Source organism: Armigeres subalbatus, chromosome 3 (assembly GCF_024139115.2).
Source record: "Armigeres subalbatus isolate Guangzhou_Male chromosome 3, GZ_Asu_2, whole genome shotgun sequence".
In the NCBI taxonomy this organism is placed as follows: domain Eukaryota; kingdom Metazoa; phylum Arthropoda; class Insecta; order Diptera; family Culicidae; genus Armigeres; species Armigeres subalbatus.
In genome coordinates, this window is record NC_085141.1 from 274247435 (window position 1) to 274262797 (window position 15363).

At 40.4% G+C, this 15363-nt stretch overlaps 1 protein-coding gene and 1 long non-coding RNA gene across 2 annotated transcripts in view; one reads left to right on the top strand and one right to left on the bottom strand.

Annotated features, from left to right (window-relative positions):
* The window catches only part of LOC134224447 (BLOC-3 complex member HPS1), a 28093-nt gene extending 13144 nt beyond the window's left edge, over positions 1 to 14949 (bottom strand). The window contains exons 1-5 of the mRNA XM_062703800.1: positions 14514 to 14949; positions 14306 to 14449; positions 11828 to 11940; positions 10841 to 11758; positions 10415 to 10529 (exon numbers count right to left, since the gene is read on the bottom strand). Of these exons, the coding sequence (XP_062559784.1) occupies positions 10415 to 10529; positions 10841 to 11758; positions 11828 to 11940; positions 14306 to 14449; positions 14514 to 14636 (1413 nt within the window). The 5' untranslated portion in view covers positions 14637 to 14949. The remainder of the gene's footprint in view (positions 1 to 10414; positions 10530 to 10840; positions 11759 to 11827; positions 11941 to 14305; positions 14450 to 14513) is intronic.
* On the top strand, positions 3508 to 4115 carry LOC134220984 (uncharacterized). The gene is made up of 3 exons (XR_009982153.1): positions 3508 to 3542; positions 3604 to 3676; positions 3755 to 4115. It is a non-coding gene; the product is annotated as an uncharacterized LOC134220984 (long non-coding RNA).
* Positions 14950 to 15363: the final 414 nt, after the last annotated feature.

The window sequence follows — 15363 nt, forward strand, 5'->3', positions numbered from 1 at the left end:
AATCTTTTTTAAAAATCCCGAAAATAACCTTCTTTCAGGCCGGTATGCATAGTGTACTAACCCTCAATAACTGATAAGTGGTTGAATCTCCATAGCGAAAACCAAACTCATCGGGCATAATTGAGTTTTTATTAGTATGAAACATCATTCGTTTGAAAATAATCTTTTCAAACTAACTGTCACAGATAAAAAATCAACAAAATAAATAATTAAATATTTCGCCGATAAAATCGTTGTTTTCTCTAGGAGTCCGCAGATAAATTCGAAAAAATTGTAGGAATCTATATCATTTGAAAAGGGCGTAACACCCACAATTTATTCCTTGCAATTCTTGGTCTATAGCAAGCACCCATAACGCTGGGTAGACACCTTTACGAACGAATACCTTCCTCGTCCAACTCCGTTGTGCTTATGAGGGTGTCGCTCAGTCGGTGGCCTCTCGTTAAGTAAGTACCACATCAACACTTCCTTCCTTTCCCTAGTTACGGTGAAGATGGGCGTGGCCAGGAATAGTAATCCTCATGCTTTTGTTATTTTTGTCTAAGACTGGAATCAAGGACCACTCCCCTTCTTGATTTCTGATAGCATTCTAGATAAGGATCTCAAAAGTAAAACATGAGTATCACTAGTGTCCAATCTACGAATTACACCGTAACAATGCTAATGCTAGGGCCCTCCTTAGCCGTGCGGTAAGACGCGCGGCTTCAAAGCAAGACCATGCTGAGGGTGGCTGGGTTCGATTCCCGGTTCCGGTCTAGGCAATTTTTGGATTGGAAATTGTCTCGACTTCCGTGGGCATAAAAGTATCATCGTGCTAGCCTAATGATATACAAATGCAAAAATGGTAACCAAGCTTAGAAACCTCGCAGTTAATAACTGTGGAAGTGCTTAATGAACACTAATCTGCGAGGCGGCTCTGTCCCAGTGTGGGGATGTAATGCCAATAAGAAGAAGAATGCTAATGCTATGTATATTGTATATAGCAAGGATACGCCCTTTTCTAATGTTGGTCTAGAAATCCACAAAGTTGTTATATATTTCTGAGAGCCAGACTGCTTGAAAGATCATAAGTATCTTCGAAAACAAATGTCCACGGATTTTTGGAAGTTCGTAAGTCATCCTGGAAGTCTAAATATTAGGACATCTTCGTATAAATTCTTGGGAGTTCGTGACAATTTTTGAAAAATCATAATTGTGATCTTCCAAGAGCCCCTCTGGACTTACGTAAGAGATAAAACCATAAAACTAATTGGATTTTTTTTACGTACAACTACGTCTGTCTTTTCTATATTGATTACGATTGCTAAAAATCGAAAAACGTCACTAAAATATGATAGACTTTGATCGTTAATATCTCAGCCGTTTCTTTGACGGATTTTCAACTTTCTAAGACCATTCAATAAAGGAATAGTCAATGCTTTATACCAGATGTACACTGAAGTTGTTTTTACGTGTTTTTTTACACGAATCACTTTTTATGGGATTTTTTTTCACACGAGTTTTGGGATTTCCGCGGCTCATCAAACATATTTTGGGTTTTACGCGGTTTTTACGTTGTTTTAATTACGCGGCCCATATCCTCCGCATAAAAACCGACTCCAGTGTGTTATAATATTTATGTATGATAATATTTACTTATGAAAACTTGCTAACAGTTGAGCAATTGGTTTCAGTGAATCAGTCAATCTCGTAAGTGCTTCCCATCTTCTTATATATAAAAATGAAATGGTCTGTGTTCGTATTCGCATAACTCGAAAACGGCTGGATGGATTTTCTTCATTCCTTCGGCAAATATGTTCGTTATCGTTTCCGACGGGTTTATATGATATTTCCTAATAAGAAAATCACGAGTTAGGTTGAGTAAATCGTGAAAAACCAAAATTAAGATTCGTATGGAAATTTCATATGGGCAGTTCACAACGCGCATTTACGCCTACTATGCAGGACAACGTCTGCCGGGTCGACTAGTAGAACTATATTTCAACTGGAACTTGGCCTGCTTTTCAACTTTTTTTTTGTTGGGGCGTAGAACCACTGCGTCCATTGAGTTGAACTTTTGTGGTATACCCCTGATTACTATTAACTATTCGCATCTTCTAGGTTGATCACCATTTGTCAAGTAAACAACCTAAGACGCGTATTTTCCCAGTCTGGTATAATTAAGTTAATAAAACCCACTACCTTTCCAGGATTTGCAGTCCAAATATCTCCTGGTTGCATAAAGCCACTATTTAGAAATTTAGATCTACCCTTGTACAATGCATCACAACTGCAAAGCAGATGTTCCGAGGTTTCACGTTCCATGTTACAGAAACGACAGATATCATTCTGAATCTGGCCAATATTTTTCAAGTGATATCTGCTCGGGCAGTGTCCGGTTATTAGGCCAGTGAAGGTGCAAAGAGCTCTCTTGCTGAGCTCTAAGAGCTTTTCGGTTACTTTAACATTGGGAATTATAAATCTCTTTGATTGAGCACACTTTTCGGCAACCAACTAATTGGTCATCAACCTTTGTGCTTCCCAGGATTTTAATTCCATTTTTATGGTACAGTATGATATACTGTGTATTTGAACCTCGTTTCGCAAGCTCGTCTACCTTTTCATTACCTCCAATGCCACAGTGCCCTGGAAGTACAGATTTACGGAGTTCTATAGGCACACCTTTCGCAATGAAAGAATGCAGTCCCAGACAAGTTTTGACGTACATTTAAAGCTACTCAACGCTTTGAGTGCCGCTTGACCATCTGTGAAAATACAAATATTTCTACACAGATATTAGCACATTTCATTATAGCAACAATCTCCGCTTGGAACACCGTTGGATAGTTTCCCATTGCCACTGAGATCGCTATCCCAGGGCCGAAGATTCCTGCACCCGTTTTTGTTCCTATTTTTGAGCCATCTGTGTAGAATTTTATGGAATCGTCTCGAACAGTGGGACCTCCGACATCCCAAACCATGTAACGAGCATGTCCGTTCTTTAAATGTTATCGTATTTCCTTCAGCATTAAATATCCGTAATATTGTAATTAGTTTGAACCAGCCTAACACTGGAAAGTACACCCGTTGCATGAATATATCTTCGAATTCACGAGTAGCGTCCCACAGACATTCATTTAAATGAGTTCCTACCCTAGCCAACTCGCACATGCTGTAACCGCCCAAAAAGGGAAAAGTGATAGCAGCAGATATGAAATTTGCGCGCTTGCTGCTGTGCATTGACCCCCGGAGGAATGCATTCAGGGGATATTGAACTTATCCCGAATGGGTCCGCTCTCTCAGATTTAGCGAGCTGGGTGATGTAAGCCTTTCGGCGTAGACTAAGCCCCCGCCCTTTAACCTTGATCGTTTCGCGAGCGTGGGAATTATCCAACCTTCGGATTTCCTCTCAGGATTTCCCGAAGGTTATGATTGCGCAGGGAATTAATAAGGCGCACCTTGAGCTGTGGAACATGCGACTGTGAGCGATCACTTCGTGCTGGCTAGTGGCAGAGGCAGGCGAGACCAAATTTTACGGGTCGCGTCGTGATGTGTGTTTAAAGGTGAACAAAATATTAGCATGCTTTAATTTAATTAATTTTACTAAAGTCTTTCCCTTATTAGTTGAGTCAGCTAAGGAAAAGTGCCAAGTTCCGTATAGCTACTAGTTTCGTGCGTGCGTTTTAGTATTGTGCAGGTAATTTGTCGGTCAATATTGTGTACATTATGTGTGTGTGCTAATCATGTCGTCGAACGACACCACGTGTTTAATTAGGTTTGTGGCATACTGCGAAACCCCACACATCGCACCCCAAAGCCAACGATCGCTTCTGACCCCACCGTCAGCTACGAGAGTTTCCCGGAAGTACGTCGACCGGAGAGGGCTTGCGTACGTTTCATCGCGCCCTAGGCAGAGGTTGCAGTCATCCGAGTTCATCGTCAAATTGCGCCAACTGTCGGTAGTTCATCGACGCCGCCGCGTGAAGCCCACAGACCGGAGGGAATCATCTGCATCCACGTCATCGACGCGAACATCAATCAACGCGTCCGTTCGAATGAACGACCGTTTGTTTCCCGTAAAATCCCCTTCAAGCGTACGTAAACCGTGAGTAAATCATGCATGATTAATAAGTAAGTCCATGCGCATGGCTCAGTTCCCGCCGCTACCGAAGAACTAAAAGTAAGTAGCGTGCCAATACATCTTTCACGTGGCTGTCCTTAGCCCAAGCGCTTGCGCTGGCAGCCACTCTGAGCACACACACCAACCGACCCGTAATGAACACACTGCACGCATAGCACTCAACACACGCCCGAATGAAGACAGAGGTAGATAGAGAAAGAGAGTAGCAAGGGAAAGCACACAGTAGGCCTAGGCAGAAGTAGTATGTATAGAAGCATAAATACGAAATACATGTATGAATTGGATGAACATTTGTAGTGGGATGTTATTAATGTAATGCTGGTAGAGTATTGTCGGCGTAGCACCAACTTAGAATTCGGAAGTCCGGACTTCCGAACCGAATTTTCTTCCGAAGTTTTATCTGTCAAACTAATGGATGCGTTGTTTAGCGCATCTTTAGGGGAATCCAGCGCACTACTTCCGAAGTAGGGAAAGTTGCCTGTAGCTGGAGAAAAATCCAACTTCGGTATAAAAAGCGGTATAAATTTATTCCGGATACACAATAAATGCAGGCGAACCGCCGTTTAAGGAAAACCTATCCCGAATAGCATGTGACAATAAAGTTGATTAAAGTTTAGCATGTTAATCGGTCGTTAAATTATTTTATTATTTATTATATTTTGCTGGGGCGGTTCCCCGAAACAACCACGATTTCTCCCTATTTTTTCCTAGCAGGATTCGCAGGATTGGTCAGGTCATCCAGTGATGATAAAACCGGCGTAAGTATTGTTTCGTAATCGCCTAATTTCTACGCTTGTAAAATCGATTTCCCTTCCCCTTTCCCCTACATTGTCTTCACCCCCAGTCTTACGTCACCCGATTCGTTCCCTCTCTGAAAACGGGAGTAATTAGACCCATTCCCTGGGGGTCTCAGCGGCCGGGCAGCCCTATATCTGGGAGGTGGTCTCCGAAAGGAGTGGCGCTTAAACCACCTACCTCATTTCCCCGGGAAACGTGCGGGTTGGCGGGTTATAACCATACGTGATGGTTCATATATGTTGTAAGGAATGTCATAGTTCTCCATAGTTTCATCCAGTCTCCATTCATATTCATCACTGGCCCATATTGAAAATTTTGTGAAATACTCAAGTGGCCCACTAAATCGCCTGACTTGAATAACTTCAATCGTTTAAGTTTTTGCATATTCTTTTCCGCTTCCGCTTTCCGAATTCATACAATGGTAGCAGATTAAGAATTGCATCTAAAGATTTTGAAGGGGTGCTGCGCATCGCTCCCGTTATAGCAATGGACACTAACCTTTGTAGTTTTGTCAGCTTCTACTGTGCGGTAGCCTCTTTTGTTTTTGGCCACCATACAAGAGCAGCATATGTCAGTTTTGGACGAATAATGGAAGTATAGATCCACATTATCATTTTTGGTCTTAAGCCCCATTTTCTTCCAAATGTTTTAGAGCATATCCAGAAGGCACTAGTTGCCTTTCCGGTTGCACACTCAATATGAGCATTCCATTTCAGTTTAGAATCCAGAATGACTCCCAGGTATTTGACCTGTTCATTAGTTCACTAAGCTGAATTTCTAGTCCTCCAAGCTTTAGAGCTTTAAGATCAAGTTTCCTTTTCCTAGTGAATGGTACAATTACAATTTTTGACGGATTAATGTTAAGGCCTTCCTGAATACATCACGATTGGGTAAAATTTAGAGCCCATTGCATTCTTTCAGAAATGATTGTCGAATTTCCCCCTCACTATGATGACAATATCGTCAGCAAAGCCTACAACCTCGAAACCTTTTTCTTTCAAGCTTCCTAGAAGATCGTCTACAACTAAGGACCACATTAGTGGTGAGAGAACTTAGTAATCTATTAGCATTTTTTTTAGTTATTATCTTAGCTTTCTATGCCAGCCATCGCATTAGTATGTATCTTGTATAGGATACACTATGCCCAGGGTGTCGATAATGTTTCCCACCCGAAAATATCCTAGATCGGATCAAGAATTGATCTCGTTATCTCCGGATTCTGTGCCTTTGTTCGTAAGGCTAACTGGAGGTCTCAAGCCAGCATAGACGTCAAATTAAAGCGACTTACAGGGCTTTTGGCTGGTGCAGTTCTAACATACTCGCGCGTTTTCTCTCGAAACCTGACGGCAGCTTCTCGCTCACGTCTATTGATGCCAGTAGGGGCTCGGAATCTTCTTCGCTGCTGCAGTGGATGCGTTCTGGGAAACTTTCTTCGATTCGTTTTTACTGCTTCCTAACTGAACAGACTTCGTGAAAATCGTACTCGTGTCAATATCTACCCTTTAGTAATACTCTCCCAAAACCGATGTAGAATAGCAGGCGTAACGTAACTCTCTGCACGTCTGAAGGGACTCAAAGATTTCCCTGAAACATGAACTACGCACATCAACTTGATCACCCGTGTCCGGAAATCCATGCTCGATCGATTGTATCATATGCGGCTTTGAAGTTCGCCCATGCATCCCGCCTGGTGCTGATCCACGACCTCTATTACAATTGGCATAACATTTGGTAGATTGTTTGGTAGGTGGCGTTCTGCAATGTGATTGCACGGTAGTTGATACAATCCAGTTTTTTGTAGATGGGATACACAACACTTTCCGTCCACTCCTCGGTCAGAACCTACTCCATCAAAATCAAAATGTTGGTGAATTATCCAGTGCTTAACCACAGTGTTAAAGTAGATCTCTTAGTAGTTGATCAGCCGGCCAATCTCCTCCTGCAATCTTGCTCATGCTGCTTTACAAAGCTATCCCCCGAAATTGGAGCCTATTTAAAGGGCACAACAGCTTGATAAAAACGTCTTTCATGATATGCTACATAGGTTGTTTTCGCGTGGGAAACATTCCCGACTTCTTGGACATAGTGTATCCATTGTACTTGCCACAAAAGATACATAATAACTGGTAGAAAAGGCAATGGCAATAGAACACTAAGTTGAAGAGTAGTTCCAGTTAGATTGTAAAACCATGGAAGAAGTAGAACGATGTGTTACATGTCGTAAAAGTATACAGAGATGATAAGTGAGAGATATTTTCATGGCTCTCTGGATTCAATCCATGCCTACCCGCATAAGCTCTCACGTAATTAGTGTAGGGAATGTTTATGGACGAACAGAATTACTTCCGGGTACCTAAATAAAAACCCTTACTGACGTCACCTTTTCGAATTGTTTTACCGACTTACAGTACCCCACGAGGTTGATAAATCGTCAATAAATTGTCTTCAGACGTCAATTAGTATTCATACTCAAAATAAGTACATCCTAAAAGTGTCAGCTTATAAATTTTTATTACTTATGCCTTGTTTTCAATTTTTTTACGTATTTGAGCAAAATTACTCTAGTTTTTCTTCATAATTTTTTCTCACGATAGCTTCGTTGGACACTTTTTCCAGTCTATATTTTTATTTCAGAATAATTGTTTACGCTTTATGGAATATTATTTCCACAAATTAGTGAAGCAAGATTTTGCTTTAGAAGACTCAAGCGCAATGCTTTAGTTCAGAATCAAAAGAAGTTTTTTGCAATTCCTGATCATAATATGTACCTGGTTTACAGTTGGCGTTTGAGTGATACAACGGTCTACTTTTTCATACCAATGACATGGGTGCTTTAATGAACATTATGCAACTCAAATGGGTTGCATAATAGTAGTTTGTGCAACTAGTTGCAAAAAGATGATTTTTTCAGCACGAGTTGTACGTTTATCCAACGAGGCTTGCCGAGTTGGATAAAGACTACGAGTGCTAAAAAAATCGAGTTTTGCAACGAATTGCACACGATATTTTTTGCAATGACGAAAAATGGACTTTAATTTGATAAATCTGTTCCAAGATTGTAGTCTAATTTTCTCCTTCTTGCCAATAAATTATGTTGCTGCGGAAAAGAATCAGATTCCATGTTACCGTGCCGCATTGCAAAGTTCAATGAGTCGTGAAGCGATAGATATACTTGCTTTTGGAAATTTTGGATGTCATGACCGCCAAACTATTTAATTTATTACGGGGCGCATAGAATACACTATTTGAGCACTTACCCAAGCTAATTTAGCAAAATTTAGTCACGTAACGACTGTTCTGGTGTTGGTTTTTCATTATAGCACCTAAATGAGTGTTATAATGAATATTATGCAACCCATTTGAGTTGCATAATGTTCATTTAAGCATCCATTTCGTTGGTATGGAAAAGTAGGCCGTTTTATCACTCAAAGACGAACTGTAAACCAGATATTATGATCAGGAATTGCAAAAAATCCATTACAGCACTCATTTGGGTGCTATAATGAAAAACCAGCATTAGAACAATAGTTACATGACCATATTTAGCTGAATTGGCTTGGGTGAGTGTTCAAATAGTGTATTCTCTGTGTCACGTAATAAATTAAATAATTTGATGGACATGACATCAAATTCTTCAAAGGCAGGTTTATCTATCGCCTTATGGTCTGTCGAGCACACAATGGGGCACGATAACATGGAATCTGTTTGATGATTTTTTGGCAAGATTGGTCATGGTTAGTAAATAAAATTGTACCGTTTTGGTGCAGATTTATCAAATTAAACCCATCTTTCGGCATTGCAAAAAATAGCGTGTGCAACTCTTTGCAAAACTACAGATTTTTCCAGCACTCGAAGTATTTTTTCCAAATTGGCTAGGCTTGTTGGTTAAACGTACAACTCGTGCTAAAAAAATCATCTTTTTGCAACTAGTTGCACAAACTACTATTTTCGCGCGTGAGAGATCAATGATTGTTATTTTAGAATTATTTAACCAACACTTGGTACGCCAGTAAGATCGAGAGATTCGCGAAATACAGAAAAAATGTCTACTTCAATCAGCTGAAGTTTGTAATTTATTTTTCGAACCAAGCCTAATCAATCGTAAGGTTAAGGAGTCGATCCATTTGGTTCTAAAATGAAGATTCGATATTAAATTTTCTTTAAGGCCACTCCTGACGGAATCCAAGAATAGAAGTGCTCGCGTTTTCGGGGGCACACCACTCGATTCAGAGGCGGCGCACAAATGACATTTTTGTTGATTTAGCTTTGCTGCGTCGCAGCATGCATGAAGTAATAAAAATGACAGTTGTGCGTTGCTTCCGTATCGAGTGCTGTGCCCCCGAAAACGCGAGCACTTTTATTCTTGGATTCCGTCAGGAGTGACCTTAAGGGAACGATGAAGTTAATCATCCTAAACGCGTCAGTTTTTCCTCCGATTAAAAAAACCATAAGGAACATTGTATAATTTAAAATTTAAGAATAGATGGAAAATGTTTCCTCGACATTTTCGGTCTTGTTTGACGGACGGAATAATATGATTCAAACGCACTAGCAAAATACCGCAGGACAAGTCTCAATCTTTGATAGTTAATATATGGGCTAAAGAGGCTGCACTCATAACAAAGAGATGAAGTGTCAGAATTGGAACAGCGCATTTGCTGCCAAATCGGTTGTTCCAATCGAGCACAAGGTTGTTAAAGGTATGAGTATCTCTTGGTTTTTAATCCAGGCTCGTTAATCTGGGCCTGACGCTTTGGGTTGATGGTTCATTCGTTCTGAAATGTTGCTTTTTCAGCAATAGAAGTTGCACAGACCAAAATTTGCCTTAAAATGTCTTAAACACAAAAATATATTTTTACTGATTTAGACTTTTACCAGAATTTTTATAACATCGGTTCAAGTATCCTTGACCGATGCAGTATCTTTTGCAACCATAAGCGAGGTAGGGCATTAGGACCTAATTGCTGCTCCAAATACCTAATAGATATTTTATGTAGTGTGCGTTAGATTGTTTTATCGCACAGTACGTCAGTTCAATCGGGAGGTTGTTGAATAAAAAGAGAAATTATTGGAAGACACTGTTATTGTGAAGGGGCCCTCCTTAGCCGTGCGGTAAGATGCACGGCTACAAAGCAAGACCATGCTGAGGGTGGCTGGGTTCGATTCCCGGTGCCGGTCTAGACAACTTTCGGATTGGAAATTGTCTCGACTTCCCTGGGCATAAAAGTATCATCGTGTTAGCCTCATGATATACGAATGCAGAAATGGTAACTTGGCTTAGAAACCTCGCAGTTAATAACTGTGGAAGTGCTCAATGAACACTAAGCTGCGAGGCGGCAATGTCCCAGTGGGGGATGTAATGCCAACGAAGAAGAAGAAGACTGTTATTGTGAAAGGGTTGTTTCGTTTTTTTCGTCAATTGAATACCGGTAATGAGAATTAAGATTACACGACTCAAAAAAAAGGATATGTTTTCCTACATTCTAGTATACTTACCCTTTCCTTCAAAACATTTGTGGGATCTTCTAAATCTAACCCAGGTGCTACTATTCGGCCATTGTTCCTATCGATGTGTATAAAATGCACTAACCCTGGAAAATCTTCCAAATACGTATATAAATATTGATTAAGGAAAAATGACTTTGCGTATTATATATTAGAATGTATGGTTGTGATAGCTGTAAGTAGATATGTACTGAATAATAAAAAAATCGACCCTAAGAAACCCACTCGCACTCCACTAGATGTGACACAGCTTTCCACGTTTTCATAGAAGATATATTGAAACGTGGACACTCGCCCAGACGCCCAGACAGGAGAGTTCTTGAAAGTCGACTCTTCACATCACTTGTAGTGCGCAGAAACCGCTAAGTAAGTAAATATTACAGAAAACCACACAAAAGGTTAATTTGAAAAGGATATGATCCCATGCAGAAGTTCTTCTGTGATTTGACCTGCAGAAAGTTGAACACCTCTGTCAGCTTCTCCTCCACCATATCGGCAATGTCGGAAACCCTTTGCAGTCCATGCTCCAATGTGCTGCACTCAGCGCACAACATTTTGAACATATCCTTCACTGCGTCCACGAACATGGGCATATTGCTTTCGATTTTCACCAGAAGTGCACTGTCGGAAGCCTTGAAGTACTCAAAGTAACGCTTGCGGATATTGTCCCATTTCAAACTGAAAACACGAACGACTTCGTCCGCTTCGGGACTGTTGTGTTTGATCTTGCGAAGGGAATCCGCGGTGTGTTTCACATACATCTCCAAGTTGTCGAACGCGGACCGTATGTTCTCGACATCCATCTGCATATGAATGCTTTGTAGCTTATGCAACGAAAAGAATACATCGTACAAATTTCCCGACAAGACGATATTGCCGTGCTCAATCAGTAGCACTAAGAAGACATCATCGAACAGTTTGGATACGTGGACAATGTGAGGGATGCATCCCGAAGTCGTTTGATTTGCGCATCCCTGGAGGAAAACCACGTGGGACTCTATCCGCTTGGAATGCTCTCCTCGATCCATCGTCTGACAAAAGATGTTCAGGAACAACATATCGGCAGGGGATAACTCTTGCGCTTGTCGGCTGCTGTACAAAGAAAGGAACTTGTTGCCCACAAACATGATGGAATGGCTTCGTTGAGAGTGGGGGTCCTGTTTTAGTTTTTCCGTAGCGGCTTGTAGCGATGTCACCACTGTATTCTTCATGTCCGCATTGACCAATAGTTGCTCGATGGCTTCCACTAATATTCCTTGGTTTGCTTGATACATTTTCCGATAAGTGCTAATCAAACTAGTAAGAGTTTTTGTCTTCTCAATACTGTTTTTGATTCTGAAAGAACGGAACGAAAATCTTGTTATTCGATATGTTTGCAATGTGAACATCTTGTTCGTTTCGTACATGTATATGCTAGGTCCACAAATGTGCTTTAACAGGCAAATGCAAACTCCCAATTCCCGCCTGACTTGGTCCACCTCTTTAGTGCTTATTTGCAGAAATAGATAACCCAAAAACTGCGAATGAAACAATATATCAACATCAATTAAATCTTGTTATTTTATTTAAACTGTTTTTAGTAATTAAGAAACGGAGAAATTGTGAATTTTCTTCGAAAACCTTTTGAACCCCTTTTTTCTGAACTACATAATTGTTTTTTTTCTATTACCTATGGAGCTTAAAGACCAGAGAAAATATTTGATTAACGACTCCATCGAGTCAACTATTTTCATTTTCCTGTGAAACTAGAATCACAGACTTGTATGTACATCAACCCTAACGACAAAACAATTTAAAGTACCATAAAACAGTGGAAAATCGGCAGCAGCCGATATATTGTCGGCGTAGCACCAAGTTAGAATTCGGAAGTCGTTAGAATTAGTCAGAATTCCGAACCGAACTTTCTTCCGAAGTTTTATTTGTCAAACTAATTGATGCGTTGTTTAGCGCATCTTTAGGCGAATCCAGCGCACTACTTCCGAAGTTGGGAAAGTTGCCTGTATCTAGAGAAAAATCGGTATAAAAAGCGGTATAAATTTATTCCGGATACACAATAGCACGAGAATCAAAGAGTGTCAGGATAAAATCACTAGGGACACCTAGTTAGAATTTGATCATAGGACACGGGCAATTGCGGGGTAGCTTCCGCTGACGTTGAAGTGAAAATCCTTGTTGGGGTGCGATAGGTTCACCATGGGGACTATCTCAAGTAAACTGTGATCAAGGCAGAAGCTGAATGGCTCGACGATGCAGAAGAGCGATATAGGGGAATTTCTGGACCGACTTCAGCACTCAAATAGTCACTCGTTAAAAAATGCTTTGGATCTTAGTTCTAGCCCACATCGTCCACATATATTGCTGAATATGTGAACGAAGAAACAGAAGGAATAAATTTTGGCTGTTACGTCCTTTCCAAATGTTGGTCTAGAGTTAATCTATATGAAAATGCTAAACAGGTATAAGAGTAAAATCAGCAGTGATTCAAATCGTTCGGGGCTGTCAGTTTGAATATGAATCTGAAATATTGAATTTCCCAGCAGCTGTTCCAGATTCAGTTTTTATACCAGTCAACTGTCAAAAAAATAAAACTGGTATAACGCTCCGTTCTATTTTCTGCAGATTTGAACCACGATTGAATCACGAGATTCAAATATTTTTCAATTGTTTTGGTGTATGGATGCGTCATTTTATCTACGGATCAATCCACTTTGCAATTCCGGCGCCTTTCTTGGCAGTAACATAATGATTTCAATTAATTGAAAATTTGAAAAACATGAATGGAACACTGCTGGGGAGACCAGCGAGTTTGTTCTATTTTGCTCCAGATTCAAGAATAGTGGTCGAAAATTTAGAATCAAACTGAATCACTCCTGATTTCACCCTTAGGGTGCTGACTAGGTAGTGCTGACTACACAGTCCGAGTAGGGTGCATCCACTAGCGAGGATCATCCTCATAGTTCGCGATGAAGTGATATTGAACAGCACAGGAAGGGAACTAAAAGGCGATAGAGTTTGGTGCGCTAGCAAAAAGAAACATGGGAGCCATTTGTTTATTTATTTTTTGAATTTGGTACAAGCATGCGTAGAACGACAGAAAGGGCTCAAAAATTAAGTAACAGGAACATATATCTTCCCATTTTAGAAATGGTATTGAGCTGATTAGCAAGGGAAATGAGAAAGGAGCCAAAGCGTCTAAGGTACTGAGGGAACTACATTTTACAAATCAATATCAAATTAAAATAATAAATTAATGCCCAAGTCGGGTGGTTTAATCCCCGGAATATAGGCAATTAACTTTGATTGAACTATTAAAATCTATATATGCCAAAATCTTACGCTGGATGGGGGTCGTAATTGCCGAAAGCGACGCATCGTGGAGGCAGGGAATCGTACTTACTTGGAATCCAAAGCAAACCCCTTTGATCGAAAAGAGTTCGTCGTCGTACAAAATCAACCATCTACAAAGTGCAAATTAGATTCCATTACGGACACGAAGCCTCAACGATACTTGTAAAGGACCAACACTCATATGGAGTCTTAAGGAAATCAAAAAATCTGTAAAATATATCTAATAATTTTTAATCTTACAGTCTTACCACACCGAAGGAAGTGGTTACCTCTAAAACATTTTTCGAACTAAATCTTTCACATTTTGCGCATATACACAAATCGAGTTTTCAAACATAGTACTTAATTTCCAATCCTGGTGGTCAATACTCGGAAAATAGGCAATGAACTTTGATTGAACTAATTGATATAGCATGAGAAGGGCTATTGAAATGAAATCATATATAGACAATTCTCTAGCTAGACAGTTAATCACATACAAGACGGAGCTCCATACTTTACCGCACTTGTAAGGATTCAAAACCTTGCCCTTACCTCATCGAAGACTAAGTTCAAGTTGTTTTCCATCTGCACCGAAGTGTATGCGTTATCAAATTGGCACATCATAATTCGCTGGGAGGCCACCAGCGGACTGAAGATTTGAATCAGCACATTATTGTCGATGTCCTTCCGCGGATCCTAAAACAAACATACATATAAGGCGAATATACCTCGCTGGGACTTATATGGATTGTTTACTTACATTTTTACCGTCCTCCATCAAACCGAGATCCATTGCATGTCTGGACATCTTGGCACGCATTCCATCGTTGAAATTTTGATAAATCAAATCGTTATTGTGGTCAAAAATCAGTATCCCTTCCATCTTTGGCACTCCAGATGTAACACTTCAAACAATAAACCTGTATTGACTGGAGCCAATTTATAAGATTTTCAAAACCGCAAACTCTCCCTCAGACGTCTGATTCCTGTATGTTCAGTTTCACGTTTGCGCGCAACCGCGACAACCTATTCTGTGCCCTACACCCACCGCACGTCAAGAAAACAACAAGGACAAAACTGATCTTGACAACTGCTATATATACGAAGGGACATAAACCCCAACCCAACCCTCGTTGGCTGATGCTGAGCAGTTTATTTGCTTCCTCTGTGATGGCCTTCTCGCTTCCACGCGCATTTTCGTAAACATTCAATCAGAAGGGACACTGGAACGCACACCAACGAGGCGTCCCGCTAGAACAACAAAATTGCTTGTACTGATAAGAGATATTTTCCAGTTAGACTTTACTTTCATTTGATAAGTTTTACAGAGACATCTGTCATGCAAGCTTCCGTACAAGAACGGTATATAATTTTGGACTCTGCCTTTCCCGTACATAAAATGTTACCGGTAGAATATTTTCATTTTGATTTTTGATACCAAGTTCAAGCCGCAGAGAGTCTTTGAAATAACTTCCACACCCAATTCGCTACGCTGAAAACCCAAGAATTTCATGAAGTATGAATGAAAACGTAAATACATTGCCTGTAGCGACCTATCGATAGAATCGCAGCGCCTAGTTGTCGCCGTCGCGGCACTGAAATCGTTTAGG